The sequence below is a fragment of the Oryctolagus cuniculus genome, chromosome 18 (assembly GCF_964237555.1).
Source record: "Oryctolagus cuniculus chromosome 18, mOryCun1.1, whole genome shotgun sequence".
In the NCBI taxonomy this organism is placed as follows: Eukaryota; Metazoa; Chordata; class Mammalia; order Lagomorpha; family Leporidae; genus Oryctolagus; species Oryctolagus cuniculus.
In genome coordinates, this window is record NC_091449.1 from 19,582,564 (window position 1) to 19,599,849 (window position 17,286).

Below are 17,286 nucleotides of genomic sequence, written 5' to 3' on the forward strand. Positions count from 1 at the left end.
CAACAGTGAGGTGGCTGTGAAGTGTGCCACTTCCATTTCCCTAGTCTGGCATTTACTTGCTGTGCAGCCTCAGCTCACTAGCGCCACGTGCACCTGCTACGTCTGTATGTTACTGGGCATTGGCTCAGATGTCCCAAGCAGCTGCAAAGTGCCTGTGCCTGGGCATCCCCTGAGCCAAGATCCCAAAGAACCCTTCCAATCACGCCCACATCTTCACCCAGGGATCTTGCCTTTGGACTTCTGACTCAGAGTCTCACCTCAAGATTCCAAATTTGATCCCAAGATCTTCCAAACCTTACCCCAGTGTCACTCACATCTCACATCAGAGTGCCTGGAATCCAGTTTTGCCTCCACTTCTGACCCAGCTTCCTGCTAATGCCCCTGGGAGGCAGACAGTGATAGCTGAAGTCCCTGGATCCCTGCCACACCTGTGAGAGACCCCAATGGGGTTCTGGACTCCTGGCTTCAGCCTGGCCCAACTTTGGCTGTTTGAGGTATTTAGAAAGTGCGTCAGCAGGTGGAAGATCTCTCTCTCTCTCTCTCTCTCTCTCTCTCTCTGACTCTCTATCTCTCTGCTTTTTAAATAAAATGAAAATCAATAAATAGAAAAATAATTTTAAAACTCAGGACCCTCTTTAGCCAGGAGCACACGCTTTCTGTCCAGCATGTCACCGTCCCACCATGCCCTGCTGTTTGCATCTTCTCACTTCACTCATTTAGTTGTTCTTATGGCCCTGAGAAGCATGGGAGTTAAGCTGTTCCTGGGACCAGGTGTCTAGCCCTTTGTAGGGCATCTGGATCCTCCTGGGCCTTGCTCTCAGTAATTAAGAGCTCTCTCCTGGCCAGTGCCATGGCTCACTAGGCTAACCCTCTGCCTGTGGTGCTGGTACCCCAGGTTCTAGTCTCAGTTGGGGTGCCAGATTCTGTCCCGGTTACCCCTCTTCCAGTCCAGCTCTCTGCTGTGGCTCAGGAGGGCAGTGGAGGATGGCCCGAGTACTTGAGCCCTGCACCCACATGGGAGACCAGGAGGAAGCACTTGGATCCTGGCTTCAGATCAGCACAGCACGCTGGTCGTGGCGGCCATTTGGGGGGGTGAACCAACGGAAGGAAGACCTTTCTCTCTGTCTCTCTCTCTCACTGTCTAACTCTGCCTGTCAAAAAAAAAAAAAAAAAAAGGTGTGTATATGGGATGCCAGCCAGCGCTGCAGGTAGTGGCTTTACCCACTATGCCACAGCACTGGCCCAGTCCAGGAATTCTGAAGCTCCACTAATCAAAGCATACAAATCCTCACCACCACCATCTAAATTCTAGACCCCCATAACCCAACTGCTACTGGTAAATATAGTCAGGACCATGGACAGCAGTTTTGGCATTTGTAGATGCTATAGGCAGACAAAACACACACACCCTGTGCCACTCATAACACCATCCTGGAGCCCCTGTCATTACCCGGAAATCCTAACCTCTCTGGGACCCCATAACTCAACCTGACCTGTGAACATCATTCATCAATTCATTCATAGGCTACTTTGATAAATATTTATTGAGCACCAACTGTGTGCCAGGTACTGTCCTTTTATATATTTTTTTAAACGGTTTATTTTATTTTATTTTTACAGGCAGAGTGGACAGTGAAAGAGAGACAGAGAGAAAGGTCTTCCTTTGCTGTTGGTTCACCCTCCAATGGCCGCCGCGGCCGGCGCACTGTGCTGATCCAAAGGCCGGAGCCAGGTGCTTCTCCTGGTCTCCCATGCGGGTGCAGGGCCCAAGCACTTGGACCATCCTCCACTGCACTCCCGGGCCACAGCAGAGAGCTGGCCTGGAAGAGGGCCAACCGGCACAGAATCCGGCACCCCGACCGGGACTAGAACCCGGTGTGCCGGCGCCACTAGGTGGAGGATTAGCCTAGTGAGCCGTGGCGCCGGCCTGTCCTTTTATATTTTAAGATTTATTTATTGGGGTTAGCACTATGGCATAGTAGGTTAAGCCTCCGCCTATAGCACCAGCACCCCATATGGGCACCGGTTTGTGTCCCGGCTGCTCCTCTTCTGATCCAGCTCCCTGCTAATGATGTAGGAAAGCAGAAGATGGCGCAAGCGCTTGGGCTCCTGCACCCACATGGGAGACGTGGAAGAAGCTCCTGGCTCTTGGCTTTGGATTGGCCCACTTAGTGAACCAGTGGATGGAAGAGCTCTCTGTGTCTTTGTCTCTCCCTCTCCCCCCCTTCTCCATCTCTCTCTCTGTAACTACACCTTTCAAACCATACAGCTGCCTGTGTACAGCGGCTTTAAGCACAGTGGTGGGCTACTGGCCCTTCATCCTGCCACCAGCCATAGTTGCTGCTGCTGTTCTGGTGGATCAGTGGCCTGCAAACCCTGCCGTGCCTCTTGGAGAATCCCAGGCTTCTGCATTGCTTTGGGCTGGGACGGGCTTCATTATCCTACCTTCTAGACAACCACCTTTCACCTGTGGGGCACCTGCACCTGTTCCTTGGTGGGCCCAGGCCTGGGCTGCCCGTGAAGTATGTGGCCCTTAGAGAGAGACCCTCTGTGGCCTGCCAGTCTGCACGCAGACCTCCACTATAGTGAGGACCACCATGACTGGGGATATGTCGAGGTGACTCCCCACCCTGGTGCCTGCCTTACTCTGCCCTATTCGTAGCTCTGATCTGGCCGCTAGAATCTCTATGTGTGGCCCTCTCCTGCCCTGGTTTCCCTCCTCTCTCCAGCACTCTCTTTCCATTTGTCTCCTCCTTTCTTCCATCTCCACTCCCTCAGCCCCCGCCCACCCCTGCACATTTCAATCCCTCCTCTGACAGCTGGGTCTGCCGCTCCCTGCTCCATATCACCCAGACTCAGTGTTGCTTCCACTTCCCTCTCCCTCACCACCCAGCATGGCCACCCACCACTCTCCCACCCCATCTTTTCTTTCTCCTCCTGGTCTCCAAGGGCCTTGTCCCCTGTAGGAGCCCCACGTTCCTCCAGTCCTCCCCTGAACGCCCCCTCCCCAGTACCCCAAGCCCCTTCCCCGCCTGTCCCTTGCTACCACTAGCCCTTTCTCTTGGGGTCTCCTGTTCTCTTCCTCCCCATGAAACCCCCTCCCAGCTCTCCTATCCCCAACACCCTCTTCCACCAGCCTCTTCCCTGCATCTATGAGCCTCCTATTATGCCTCCAGCTCTCTCCCAAATGTCCCCTCTCTCCTTCCACCCCCATTTCCACCCACCACTCTCCCTCTCTCTCCCTTGGTCTCCACACCCTCCGCCCATCCCTGGCTCTGGCCTTCTTCATGTTCTACAACGTGCACCCCTAAGCACAGTCAAGAGCTCCCTTGTCCCGGGACTCTCCTGCCTCTCTCCCATGCCCCTCCTCTCTCCCCAGACCCAGACACCCTCCCTCATTCTAGACTCCTGAGACTCCTGCCACAGAGGAAGGCACGTGATGCCGCCTGCTCTTCACTTGACCAGGGGCCTGGCACCCAGGGCCGGGCACGTCTCTGGTGGTACCCACAGAGCGTTGAGGATGGTGGCTGCTGTTTGTGCACCCGAGTGGTCTGCTGCAGCCTCATGCATGGCCTCTGTGGTAGCTTCAGTGGCAACGTGGCCAATGACTCGCAGCTGTCGGAGCTTGTGCTCTGCCCTGTACCGTGTTCTTGCCCAGGGCCAGGCTGTCCAGGGGCCACTGAGAGCCACAGCATAGCACGGCACCTCTTGCATGAGCTGGGGGTCGTGCTGGAGCCCTGCCACACACACCTGCCCCCAGATCCCACCTGGCTGCCTGCCAGATGGCCGCCCTGCACCCTGGAGGGCATCAGGCCTCTGCGGTGAGGTACAGGAGACCCTGCTCCAGGCTTCAGTCATCCTGCAGATACCGGTCGAGGAGGACCTGCTAAATGCCACGTCTGTGCTGGAAATGAGACGCGGGCAGGACAGAGTTGTGCGCACACTCCCCCGGGGAAGTCAGATTTGGTTTCAAGTCTCAGCTATCACAGGGCACTCGCTCTGCATCGGTGCTATTTTAAGACAGTGGTTCTCAGAGTGCTCCCAAAGCACCAGCGACGCCCGGAGCTTGTGCAGCGTGCAGACTCCCGCCCGGCCCCAGACTCACGGAATCAGAAGCTCTGGAGTGGAACGCAGCAACCTGTGTTTTAACAAGCCCTCCAGGAGGTTCAGAGGCAAGGTGACATCTGAGAACTCCTTTCCACCTGCTTTAAGTTAGCTCCCTGCATCTTCAAACAATTGTGTCTGCCTTCTACAGTTGAGGAAGCTGAGCCAACCCATTCCCCTGGGGCCCAGGGTCTGGAAGCAGCAGAACTGGCTTTTCCGCTTGATTCAGATCTTGGGTGCTACAGCATCTCTACAATGATGTAAAAATGGTTCTGATAAGAATATCAACGAACAGCTTATCAGTTTTGAGTACTAGCTCAGTGCCAAGCCTGGTACCCCCTCAATCACTTCTCCCAAGAGGCAGGGGCATGGGGAAGCCAAGGTATGGACGGTTAAGGAATTTGGTCTCATCCCTAAAACATGGCTTAGCTGGCTCCTTGCTTAACAAATTCTTACCAACTTTGAGCCTCTACGTCTGTATGTCTCTTCCATGCCAATCACACACTCTTCAGTCTTCAAAATTTACCGTTTTTTCAATTTTTAGTTCAACACCCAGGGCCACGCTAAAGTCAGGAAGCCAGAACTCAGTCTGGGTCTCCCTCAGGAGTACAGGGACACAAGTGCTTGAGCCATCACCTGCTGCCTCCCAGGAACACATTAGCAGGAGGCTGGAATGAGAAGTGAAGCTGGGCTCAAATCCAGGGACCCCACTATGGGATGTGGGACCCCAAGGGGCAACTTAACCACCGTGCCACGTGCCTGCCCCTGCCTGATTCACCTCCTCCACGCCCTGCCCAGCCCCTGTCTGCCCCCAGGGTCAAACACTCCTGGAGGAATCCTGTTTGTCTGGTCTTTGACCACAGATCAATGCCCTCACATACTCTTTCCATCCAGCCCTGACCCAACCAGCTTTGACAGAGGTAGGGACGTGAGGATACAATAAGGCCACGGTCTCAGGCCACAAAATCCCAAGTGAAACTGAGTGGAGAAAGGGGGTGGGGGAGGACTCGCAGCACACGTAACTGCAAAGTCCAGAGGGCTGTTTCCACCTTCAAGCTTGGCTACATCAGGAATTTTCAACCGTGATTAACAGGGATGTTTATGTCCTTCTCTGTCCTGGTCCCTCTCTTCCCTTCCCTTTCTTCTTCTCTCTGTAACTTCACCCTCTTCCCCTCAGTAGCAGAGGGCTTCAGCAACTTCTAATTGACAATTCTACCGGATTCAAAGCTTTAACAAGTTTTAACATCCTGTGGCAGGCCCTTTTTTTAAAAAAAATATTCATTTATCTGAGAGAGAGAGAGAGTTACAGACAGGAGCAGAGAGACAGACAGAAAGGTCTTCCATCTGCTGGTTCACTGCCCAAATGGCCATAATGGCCAGAGCTGAGCTGATCCAAAGCCAGGAGAATCTTGCTGGTCTCCCACGTGGGCGCAGGGGCCCAAGGACTTGGGCCATCTTCTGCTACTTTCCCAGGCCATAGCAGAGAGCTGGATTGGAAGAGGAGCAGCTGGGACTCGAACCGGTGCCATATGGGAAGCCAGCACCATAGGCAGAGGCTTAGTCCACTATGCCATGGCGCCAGTCCCTGGGGTGAATCTTTGGCGTAGTGATTAAGATGCCAGTTGGGATACTCCCGTCCCATACTGGAATGTCTGGATTTGAATGCTGGCTCTGCTCCTGGTTCCAGCTTCCTGTTAGTGTGCACCCTCAGAGGCAGCAGATGATGGCTCATGTAGTTGGGTCCCTGCCATCCACCTGGGAGACAAAGGTGGAGTTCTGGACACTTGGTTTCAGGGTGGCCCAGCCCTGACTGTTGTGGACCTTTGGGGCATGAACCAGGGAGTTGATTGGAGCACTCTCTCTTTCTCTCTCTCTCTCTCTCTCTCTCTCTCTGCCTTTCAAATAAATAAATAACCTTTACTTTTGGAAAATTTAACATCCTTTCCTCCACTGGCCCCAGAAAAAGTCCTAGGATAGGATCCACTAGGCTCTAGCCAATCACTGTGGCCAGGGGAGGGAGGAATACTCAGATAGCACGCCCGGGCCTGGAGGCTGGATGTGGGCTCACCTTGGTCTGCACAAAGGAGGTGCAGGCACGGCTGGAAGAGCAGGGACACCACTAAAGCCCACTCACCGTTCCCCCAACCCAGGACCCGTGGCAGTGGGCGAGATCTCTGGGTGCAAGTGCTCACCGCTCACTCCTTCAGCAGAGGCTGAGGGTGGGGGAGCACGACACTCCCAGAGACAGAGAGCAGCAAAGCCACGTTAGTCTCCATCTAGAGCATGGAACAGAAGCGCCACTATTCTCCTGACTTCCCACTCACCCCGTGACTGTCCTGCTACCACCCCTCCCCTAACTGATCTGCTCTGAGAAGTCAGTCTGTTGACCTCCAGCCCGTGACTGACTGTTGCATTAATTTGCTGCCCTATGGATCTCCCTATTGATAGTGAGTCCTTCATCGAATTCCCAAGGCCTTTCTGCTAACCCCATCATTGAGCCTCTGTTTGACCTGTTTTCCCACTCACTGAATTTTCCAGGGTGTCCCCTTGATTCATTGGCTCAGCTTATGACGCAGCCCCACTTACCCTCCAGCAGAGCCCCCAGTGCTGCCTAAAGCCTGGACGGGCAGCGAGCTGTAGAACCGCCCACCACGGGCCGGCGTTGTGGCGTAGCTGATGAAGAACTGTCCACCACCTTCTCCACTTACCCTCTTCTTGGTCTCCCTAGCTGTCACTGTAACCATTCTCGTCACCTCTCCTGGAACTGCCACTGCCCTCTTGCTAACTCTGACAGCCCAGTCTCTCCACCACTGAGCCTCACGGAACCCTTCACTGGCCCTCACACAATCCCTAATGTCGATCCCACTGATGTGCGCCCTGAGCCTTCCTGCTGACCCCTCCCCCAGCCCCCCAGCAAGGAACCTTCTCCCCCACCGACCGTCTCCCCCGTCTAAGGCGCAGCATCAGGCCCTTGCCCAGTGCTGGAAGATGACCAAGTTGCTGTACTGAGGCCGGGTCTGCCTGCCCTGCATCGCGCCCGCCCGACTCAATGGGCACAGGTACTGCGGGCTCTTGGTGGCTGCCACCAGACCTCCAAGCCTTGATCCTCAGCAGGAGCGCAGGCCCATTCCTGGACAAATGCCCAGACGACGCATGTTATCATCACTGCTGCTGAGCCCTGGCTGCCCACAAGCTTGCCCAGCAGGCTCGGCGCACCCCTGCGGCCTGGAGGGGTGCAGAGCTGTTGGAGATTCTTGGTTTGGGCCAGCAGGGAGCAGAGGTGGGAGAAAAACCGAGCAAGGTCAGGCCCAGTGGGCGTGGTGAGGCAAGGAAGCTCAGAACCTGGATTGGGGAGGCTTGCCCTGGGGGCAGCAGCTTGATCAACAAGACCTGTTTGTGACTTTTTCTCTAACCAGCATGGAATGTCGGCCGTGGCACCACTGTAGGCCGTGGCTTAACCTGCGGTGCCGCAGCACCAGCCCCAATCTATTAAAAAAAAAAAAAATCATGCAGGGGCCGTCATTGCGGCATAGTGGGCAAAGATCCTGCCTGCTACGCCACGCCGTCATCCCATATGGGCCCCGGTTCGAGACCCCGGTGCTCCACTTCCCATCCAGCTCCTAGCTAATGTGCCTGGGAAAGCAGCAGAGGATGGCCCAGGTGCTTTGGCTCCTTGCCACCTAGATGGCAGACTCCGAAGAAGCTCCAGCTGTTAGAGCCACTTGGGGAGTGACCCAGCATATTGAAGATCTCTCTCCCTCTCTCTCTGTCACTCTGTCTTTCAAATAATAAAATAAATATTAAAAAAAAAATCATGTTGGGGCCTGGCACTGTGGCATAGCGGGTAAAGCCGCCACCTGCAGTGCTGGCATCCCATATAGGCGCTGGTTCAAGTCCTGGCTGCTACACTTCCTGTCCAGCTCTCTGTTATGGCCTGGGAAAGCAGTGGAAAATGGCCCAAGTCCTTGGGCCTCTGCACCCACATGGGAGACCTGGAAGAAGCTCCTGGCTCCTGGCTTTAGATGGGTGCAGCTCCAGCTGTTGCAGCCATCTGGGGAGTGAACCAGCAGATGGCACACCTCTCTCTCTCTCTCCCTCTCCCTCTCTCTCTCTCTCTCTCTCTCTCTCTCTCTCTCTCTCTCTGCCTCTGCTTCTCTGTGACTCTGTCTTTCAAATAAATAAAATAAATCTTTAAAAAAAAAAATCATGCAAGTGTAGGACAAGATGGCAACACCCTGGAGTGTAATGATGGCTCACTCAAGAGTGCCTGTCAGTGCCTGTGCTAGGATTACAGAAACTCAGTCATTCAGGATTCGTTTGATGAACAGTTAGGGAGAGTCTGTGACTGGCAGCATGGTAAGCCTCAGAGGAGTTCATGGTGAATAAGACCTGGAGGAGCACACATTCTTCTAGGGAGACAGACAATAAGTAAATAAACAGTGCATGGAAAATCAGATGGCGGAACAAGACCTATAAAAATAGCATCAGGAGGAGAGAGAGCACAGGGGAGGTTCACAATTTCAAACAAGATCACTAAAGAAGACGCCACTGAGAGAGTGACACTGAGCCAGGACCGGAAGGAAGGAAGGGACCTTGCAGACATCCCAGGAGGAGAAATCCAAGAGGGAACAACAAGTGCAAAGGTCGTGGGGCTGGGGTGGTGCCTGGTGGTTGGAGGAAGAGCAGGGGGGGGCCTGGTGCTGAGTGAGGGAGCGGCCTTGACCCTGAGACGACGAAGTTGGCGGGGTGACAGGAGCAGATCACCAGGCCCTGTGGGAGGACTTAAATGGCCAGCTCAGCAGCAAGGAGAGCAGGAGTGAGGTGACATCAGCAGGCTGGGGAGGATGGGAAAAGGGAGTGCGGGAGGAACGCAGGGCAGAGAAGCACGGGCTTGTGTCGTGCCTGTCGGGTGCTCGGCACTATTCCGAGCACTTTTTATGAACAATCTTAAGTTGAACCCTTGCAGCAAGTCCATCCACCAGCTTACACTGCACAACAAACATCCACAAAATCTTCGGGACTGGATGTGCCTGAGCTGATGGGCATTAGGCTGATCCCAGCTGGGGTTCGAGCTTACTGCTGCCCAGCACTGTTGTAAGCACTTGTGAGTCCATCTTACTTCTCCAACAACCCTGTGAAGTAGGTACACTACCTCATCCTTACGTTTTACCGGAAACTATAGTTCAGAAAGGTGGTCGCTCACCCAAGTCTCACAGCTGCTTTGTGGACAACTGGAAGGAACATTCAGGATTTTTTTTTTTTTAAGATTTATTTTATTTCTTTGAAAGAGTTACAGAGAGAGGTAGAGAGACAGAGAGAGAGGTCTTCCATTCGCTGGTTCACTCCCCACATGGCCTCAATGGCCAGAGCTGTGCTGATCCGAAGCCAGGAGCTTTCCTCCGGGTCTCCCACGTGGGTACAGGGGCCCAAGGACTTAGACCATTTTCTACTGCTTTCCCAGGCCATAGCGGAGAGCTGGATTGGAAGAGGAGCAGCCGGGATTAGAACCGGCACCCATATGGGATTCCGGCGCTTCAGGCCAGTGCTTTAACCTGCGGCACCACAGCACCGGCCCCCAATCCAGGTTTTATGGCGGCGAGGGAGCAGACTCAGTTTGCCCAGCCCCAGTCCTGACCCCTTTCCTTGATGATGAGCACTACCACCTCCCAGAGTGCTGGTGAGGGCCATGTCTGGGCCACACTGGAGGACTGCTTTATGGTGGGGCACACAGCCTGTGTCACGAGTGACTGGGGCAGCCATATGGGCTGATGGTGACTTCCACCTTCCAAGGCCAGGTGCAGGGCTCTGGGGGGCCTTTGGTAGCAATGCTGGCCCACCGACTCTGCCTCTGGACACCAGGTCCTGGCCCAAGGGTCTGGTCACTGCCTTCTTCCCACCACCTCAAACGGACCTTGGCTTTAGCATCAGCTGCTTCATGAACTTTGCCCAGATCATCAAGGTTTCCAAACTGTGTGAACTCCTGTAGATGCCAGAGGTCCCCTCTGATCATCGTCTGGGCCATATCATTCCTGAGCCCTTAGGATGTATGTCGCACCCATGGCTATACCATTCCTGAGCCCTGTAGGTTGTGTGTCATACCCACGGCCAGCACCCATGGCCAGATCACTCCTGAGCTCTATAGGATGTATGTCGCACCCATGGCCAGCACCCATGGCCATATTATTCCTGAGCCCTGTAGGGTGTATGTCACACCCACGGCCACCACCTTGACCTCTGTGATGCCTTCGCAGCTACACTGTGGCCTGCCAGGAGGCTGGGACCCCTGTAATGCTCTGGAGGGTCCCCCAAGCTTTGCTGTGAGTGCTCTGCCTGGGTCTGGGATGCACCCAAGGCAGGTGTGGGCTTGCAGGAGGGGCCCCTCCCCTGATGAAGATCGGGGAAGAACTGCTGGCATCGATGGAATTAGTTAAGGAAGCGTGTGGGAAGGGGCTCCATTGAAAGGGAATTGTAATTGCAAAGCTTGGAGGTGGGAACATTTCAGTGGGAGGCAGAAAGCACAGAGGTTGGAAAGGGAACAGTGAAGCCTATGCACTCACTTTTGCCATCTACCTACAGCACTGCCTGCTCCCCTGTGGCACCTGGCAGGGACCTGTGATGGGAGCTGTGCCCTGCCTGCTACCCTGTTTGTTGTTCCTCAGGATCCTGTGAAGGCTGTGAATGTGACCCTGGCCTCATCTTTGATGGCACAGAGTGTGGGTCCCAGGACCACCACAGCTGCTTCCACAATGGATGCTATGTACTGATAAGAGGGGCTCTCAGGCCCTGCCCTCTGGCTATAAGATGCATTTTCAATTGTAAGTCACCAAAAAATTAGGCCAGGACTGATGCTGTGGCATAGCGGGTAAAGCTCCTGACTCCTGGCATCAGACCAGCCCAGCTCTGGCCATTGAGGCCATCTGGGGAGTGAACCAACAGATGGAATATATATATATATATACACACACACACACACACACACACACACACATAAAAAAACTCTGGGCTGGAGGGCCAGCTTTGTGGCACAGCAGGTTAAAGCCCTGGCCTGAAGTGCCAGCATCCCGTATGGGCACCGGTTCAAGTCCCAGCTGCTCCTCTTCCAATCAGCTCTCTGCTATGGCTTGGGAAAGCAGCAGAAGATGGCCCAAGTCCTTGGGTCCCTGCACCCACATGGGAGATCTGGACGAATCTCCTGGCTCCTGGCTTCAGATTGGCACAGCTCCGGCCTTTGCAGCCATCTGGGGAGTGGACCAGTGGATGGAAGACCTCTCTCTCTGTCTTGACCTCTCTCTCTGTAACTCTGTCTTTCAAATAAATAAATCTTTAAAAAATGAATGAATGAATGAAACTCTGGGCTGGAACAAAGCCAGGAGCGATGAGCTTCTTCCGGGTCTCTCATGTTGGGTGCAGGGACCCAAGCACGTGGGTCATCTTTTGCTGCTTTGCCAGGCACACCAGCAGGAAGCAGGATTGGAAGTGGAGCAGCTGGGACTTGAATCGATGCCAATTTGGGATGCTGGTGCTGCAGGTGGCAGTTTAACCTGCTCCTCCGCAGCGCAGGCCCCTAAAATAAATCTTAAAAAAAAAAAAATGATGTCAACTGGCTTAACCCGTTTCAATTCTGCAAATACATCAATCACATATATTCATTTCAAAGTTATCGTAACTGATACATTTATTGCTCAGTTTACATCTTTATAGAATAATGGCATAGAATGGGTTAGACACAAAATAGAACTCATCCTCTCTCACTTATCTGTAAAGCTGAAGCCTTCAGGCATGGCTGGCTTCAGGGACTCCACTGAGGTCACTAGGACTTCGTTTCTGCCCGTCTTGCATCCCTGCACTTCCCTCTCTGTGTTAGCTTCTACATTAAGTAGGCACTTTGTCCAAATGCTGTCACTGTGGCTCAGAATCGCACTGGCTGAACCGCGATAGCAGTTTATTTCTGTCTCAGGAGCAATCCGAGTATAACCAGCTTGGTTCTTCCAGACACAGATTCCTTCTCTGTGTGAATCTCTCTCGCCTGTGGCTTTGCCCTCATCTGTTCCTCACCACAACTACACTCGAGCAGACTGGAAGGGAACAAAGAAGGGACAAGGAGGGCCCTCCTCCGACTTCAGGGGTACAATGCGGAAAAGGCACACATCACTTCCGTCCACTTCCCATTGGCCCAGACGTCACGGATGGACCCCATCTGGCTGCGAGAGGAGCTGGAGGATGTATCTTTAGCTGGGTGGCCATATGTGCAGCTAAAAATTGTGGTCTAGGGAAGACATAGAGAATGGATATTTGAAGACAGGCATAGCTTGATTTTCAAACCACCTCTCTGTGAGGCTGAGGTGGCCTCTCCCCATTCCAGGTGGGTTTTCTTTTATTTTTAAAATAAATTTTATTTATTTGAAAAGCTGAGAAACAGAGATTTCCCACCCACTGGTTCACTCCCCCAAATGCCAACAACAGCCAGTGCCGGGTCAGGTCAAAGTCAGGAGCTGGGAATAATAAACAATTAATAAATAAATCTATAAACCCCAGAGTGTCCCTAGGATTGGAGGAACAAGTAGAACAGACACACCTTCCCTGGCATGTCCACTCTGTGCTAGTGTTCACAACACTGACCACACATCAGAATCTTCAGAGAGCTCTTAGAACTTTTCAAACACCCAGATGGCTGCAACAGCCGCAGCTGCACCGATCTGAAGCCAGGAGCCAGGAGCCAGGAGCTTCTTCCGGGTCTCCCACGTGGTGCAGGGACCCAGACTTGGGTCATCCTCCACTGTCTTCCTAGGCCATAGCAGAGAGCTGGATCAGAACTGAAGCTGCCGGAACTTGAACAGGCGACCCTATCGGATGCGGCGGCTTTACCAGACCCACCACATCACCGCTCCGCTCACATCCCGTTTTCAGTGGAACAATTACAGAAGATGCTAAGGCTTGGATATGACCTGAGTGTGTCCCCCAAGGCTTCACATGTTGAAACTTAATCCCCACTCTAAAGTACTAAGAGGGCGGAAGCTTAATCTGACTACGGTGCTTAGAGATGAGGCCTTTGGGAAGTGATTAGGATTAGATAATCCTGGTGGCTTCATAAGAAGCGAGAAAGAGCGATTACCATCCAGCTGTCCCCGGTGCTGTGTCCTTGCGAGCCTGCCCAGAGCTAAGAGACTGACAGCCCGCAGGACCGACTCCGCAGTGCCCACCACGTGTTCAAGGCGGCACAGCGGACTGGACTAGCGACCGTAGCATCTGGAAAGGACCCTCCACTGCCCACGGGGCCCCGACCCCCAGCGACAGAGGGCGCGAGCAGCCCAGCTCCCGTAGCCGCACGCTGCCTAGGGCGGCTGGGCGTCCGCGCAGCTCAGACGCTAGTCCGAGCGGCTGTGACCCGACGTGCCGCTGCGCGTCCCCAGGGCTAGGATTCCGGGAGCTGACCTTCGTGGAGGGGGCAGGGAAGGCACAGAGCTTCCGGGCATGGTTTTAATAACTGACGACAAAAGAAGAAGCGCCTGTCTTCCAGGGCCCCGGCGCCCGGGGAACCCAAGGATCTGAACCCCTAGTACCGCCTTCTTCTAGGACCAGATCTAAGACCCACTCCCTGTCTCCCTTCGACTCAAGACCTTAGAGCCCGAGGACCCAGCCTCTTCCTCCTCCAGGACCCAGGGTCCCCCCAAACCACCGTCCGCTCAAGGACACAGATCCCACGCCCGGGGAGCCAGACCCGGCAGCTCCGCCCCCTCCGCTTAGCCCGCCGTGACGTAACCGCAGCGACAGCCAATCGAGCGCGGCGGCGCCGGATGGCGGGAGGCGGGAGCCAGGGGTTCTGGGAATGGCGGGGCGGAAGTGCCGGTCGTTTTGAACTTTGGCTTTTGGGGACTGAGCTGCGGCCCGGCTGCTCCTGGGGCGTCCGCCGCGCGTGAAGAGGCCCGCGGCTGCCATGAGCCGGCACAGCAGACTCCAGAGGCAAGTTCTGAGCCTGTACCGCGAGCTGCTGCGCGCCGGGCGCGGGAAGCCGGGCGCCGAGGCGCGGGTGCGCGCCGAGTTCCGGCTGCACGCCAGCCTGCCGCGCTCCGACGTCCTGCGCATCGAGTACCTGTACCGCCGCGGGCAGCGCCAGCTCCAGCTGCTGCGCTCGGGCCACGCCAAGGCCATGGGTGCCTTCGTGCGCCCGCGGGGCCTGACGGAGGAGCCCGGCGGCGCGGGTCCGTGTGACAGCACGGAGGCACCGCCGACCCGGCCTGTAGGGCGGTGACAGGGGAACCAGGGGCCCACCGACTGCGTGGGGGGCCCGGGAAGCCACCTGATGGAAGGTGACAAGTCTGGAGAAACTGTCTTCAGGGAGCGGGGAAATGGAGACCCTCCTGGGACCCTCAGCTTCAGGAGATGGTGGGGAGAGACGCCCACCCTTCCGGATGCAAAGTGACAGATCGCACACCCCCGCCACCCCACGAGGGCTTAGAGCGGCCAGGGGCCTCGACGGGCTGGACAGCGTCATGCAGGGATCTCCAAAGGCCTGGAGAGCAGGGTCGCCTGCCCACCGCCCATGGATGAAGAGAGGCCAAGACGCCCAGCCCTTGACTCCTGAGAACATACCCACCCCTGGCTCCTCAAGGAGACGGCGCATTCCTGTGTGTGACTCTTAGAAGAGCATGCTTTTTGCTGAGAGTTTGGAAAGACGGTGAGAAGCCTGCAAACCACCCACCCACCCCCATCCCACTTTTCACCTTTGGAAAAACTTTGTGACAAACCAGGAGCTTGAAGAAGGGGCTAGAGGTCCAGCCACCACCCCAGGTGATCAACTCAAGACCCCTCAGAATCCCCCTCTCGGGCATCCCTCCCTCTGCTGTGTTAGCGAAGGGAATAAAGTTGGGTGTGTGCTTACTTGCCTGCTGATGGCCTCAAAGAGTGAGTGTGTCTGAGGATTCTTGAAGTGCCCCCTGGCTCCCACACACCGGGAGCTGACCCTCGGGGAGTGGATGGTGTGGGGAGCTCTCCTTCCCCCGTGGGTGAAGCAGCATACTTCTCTCTCTCTGGCTCTGTGGACGAGACCCATGCTGGCTGCACCCCGAAGAGACTCCAGGTGACTCCCCAGTGGAGAGGTGAGCGGAGGGGGCCTGGTTGGTAACCCCTAAGCGTTAATGGGGATCTCCAGCCCTTCGGAGCGTTTCACACAACCTGGGAACTTCCGTCTTCTTCAAAGCTGGCTGAGGAGCCCAACCTCAGCTACAAGCTGGAGCTGGGCTCTCTGTCAGCAAGGCGGGAGACAGACCCATGCACCTTGGGCCTACCCTTCCCTGTCTGTAGAGGGACCTGGCGTTCTCGGGGGTACTGCATTGTGCGCCCCTGAGCTGTGTGTGTGTCCGTGTCAGTTAACCAGGTGGAAGCAGATGGATTCCCGCAGGTGCCGCTGGGGAGCGGAGGACCTTAGGAAGGGAGCCCAGACCTTGGACTGAAGGGAGGGTGGGCAGAAGAGAACCAGGACAGAGTCCTGAGAGTGTCCGTGGGCTCCTGCTCGTCCGGCCCCTGCGGTGACTCCAGGCTCCCTGTTCTGAGCTGTACTGTGGGAGCTTCCTGCAGAGCTGGCATCTTGTCAGGAGACGTGCAGGTGGTGTCGGAGATGAATGGGGTGCGCCAGGTGGAATGGCTGGCATAGAGGCATGCCTGGCTTGAGGGAAGAGGTGTACAGGTGAGTGGTGGTTAAGAGTGGAGACTCTAGAACCAGAATGTTCCAAGGCTGGAATCCCAGCTCCAGTCCTTACTGATTCCACGGTTGTGTACAAGTGATTTAACCCCTTTGTGCCTTAACGCCCTTACCAGTGAAGTACGCATAGCGGTAGTGCCTTTCTCGTGTGGCTATTATGATACCATGAATTAAATGCAAATCGTGGCAGCAGATGGTAATGCCACCCCCCTGTCACCAGTGACCGTCCTGCCTGCTTGAGTTCAAGTGCAGCTGCAAGAGCAAGTTCCCAGGGAATTGCCAGCTTCCTGCTGTGAGCTCTGCACCTCTCTCCTCTCTCTCTTAAGATTTATCTTTTATTTATTTGAAAGACAGTTACAGAGAGAGAAAGAGAGAGAGGTCTTCCATCTGCTAGTTCACTCCCCAGATGGCCGCAGTGGCCGGAGCTGCGCTGATCCGAAGCCAGGTCTCCCATCACGAGGGTGCAGGGGCCCAAGGACTTGAGCCATCCTCTGCTTTCCCAGGCCACAGCAGAGGGCTGGGATTTGAACCAGCGCCCATACGGGATGCGCGAGCTGCAGGCCTGGGCTTCACCCTGCTGCACCACAGTGCCGGCCCCACATCTCTCTCTTCTGCTGGAGGGCTTTCTTGGAGTTATGGGAGTTGGGCTAATGCGTGTTGGGTACAGGAGTCACTGGATGAGTGCCCAGGCCTGCCTCTTGTCTGGTTGGATTGCCGTATGTGATCTACCAGGTTCTTCAGAGGTCCCCCATGGATTGAGCCCCTGTCTCTCCCTACTCTCCTGCCTCCTAGGACGGCCTCCCCTAAATTCTTGGCTCCAAGTATGCTTAGGGTAAAGCAAGGGGACAGTGCCCAGTCCTCGGCTGATCTGTGTGTGTGTGCTGCTGTGTTTTTTAACTGCCAAGACACAAAGTCAACATTTTTCAACCACTTGGCCCTGTTCGTTATACAAGAATCTCCTGATATGAGAAATTTGCTGTAAACAATCTACGGGGGTTGGAATAATTTGGAATATGGGTTGTGTGTTAATAATAGAACTGAATTATTTTCTGATTTCGACTACTATTCTACTTGTGTAAGAGATGCCATTTTACAGTTTTGCTCGTGTCCGCTGAAACATTTAGGGGTAGAGTAGCGTCATGCAGTCACTCACTCAAATGGTTCTGAAGCACATACAAGGTAAGTATGAGGAGTCTGCAGAAGTTTCATGGAAAAGGCATATTCACAGATTCCAAAACTTTTTGCTCCGACACTAGACTTGTCTTTTCATTCAGTTGTCCACGAACTTCTTGAAGCATCCTGGTATATTAGCGAGCGTGTGCATGGTAAAGCGAATGGAGCAGAACGTGAGCAATTGACGAAGCTGGGTGAAGGGTAGATGGGAGTTTGCTGTGCTAGTCGTAGAAGCTTTTTGGTAATTTGCAACAAAAATTTGCAAAAATAAAATACCCCAAAGGTTGAGTATCCTTTATCTAAAATGTGCA

The 17,286-nt window shown here is 54.7% G+C and overlaps 1 protein-coding gene and 1 long non-coding RNA gene across 2 annotated transcripts; one reads left to right on the plus strand and one right to left on the minus strand.

Annotated features, from left to right (window-relative positions):
• Window positions 1-11,753: 11,753 nt before the first annotated feature.
• Window positions 11,754-13,480, minus strand: LOC127488174 (uncharacterized). The gene is made up of 2 exons (XR_007915624.2): window positions 12,680-13,480; window positions 11,754-12,370 (listed from the first exon to the last, which is right to left on the minus strand). It is a non-coding gene; the product is annotated as an uncharacterized lncRNA (long non-coding RNA).
• Window positions 13,481-13,618: 138 nt separating this feature from the next.
• SDHAF1 (succinate dehydrogenase complex assembly factor 1) lies at window positions 13,619-14,982 on the plus strand. The gene has a single exon (XM_008249549.4). The coding sequence runs from the start codon at window positions 14,039-14,041 to the stop codon at window positions 14,351-14,353; it is 315 nt and encodes a 104-aa protein (XP_008247771.2). The 5' UTR covers window positions 13,619-14,038; the 3' UTR covers window positions 14,354-14,982.
• Window positions 14,983-17,286: the final 2,304 nt, after the last annotated feature.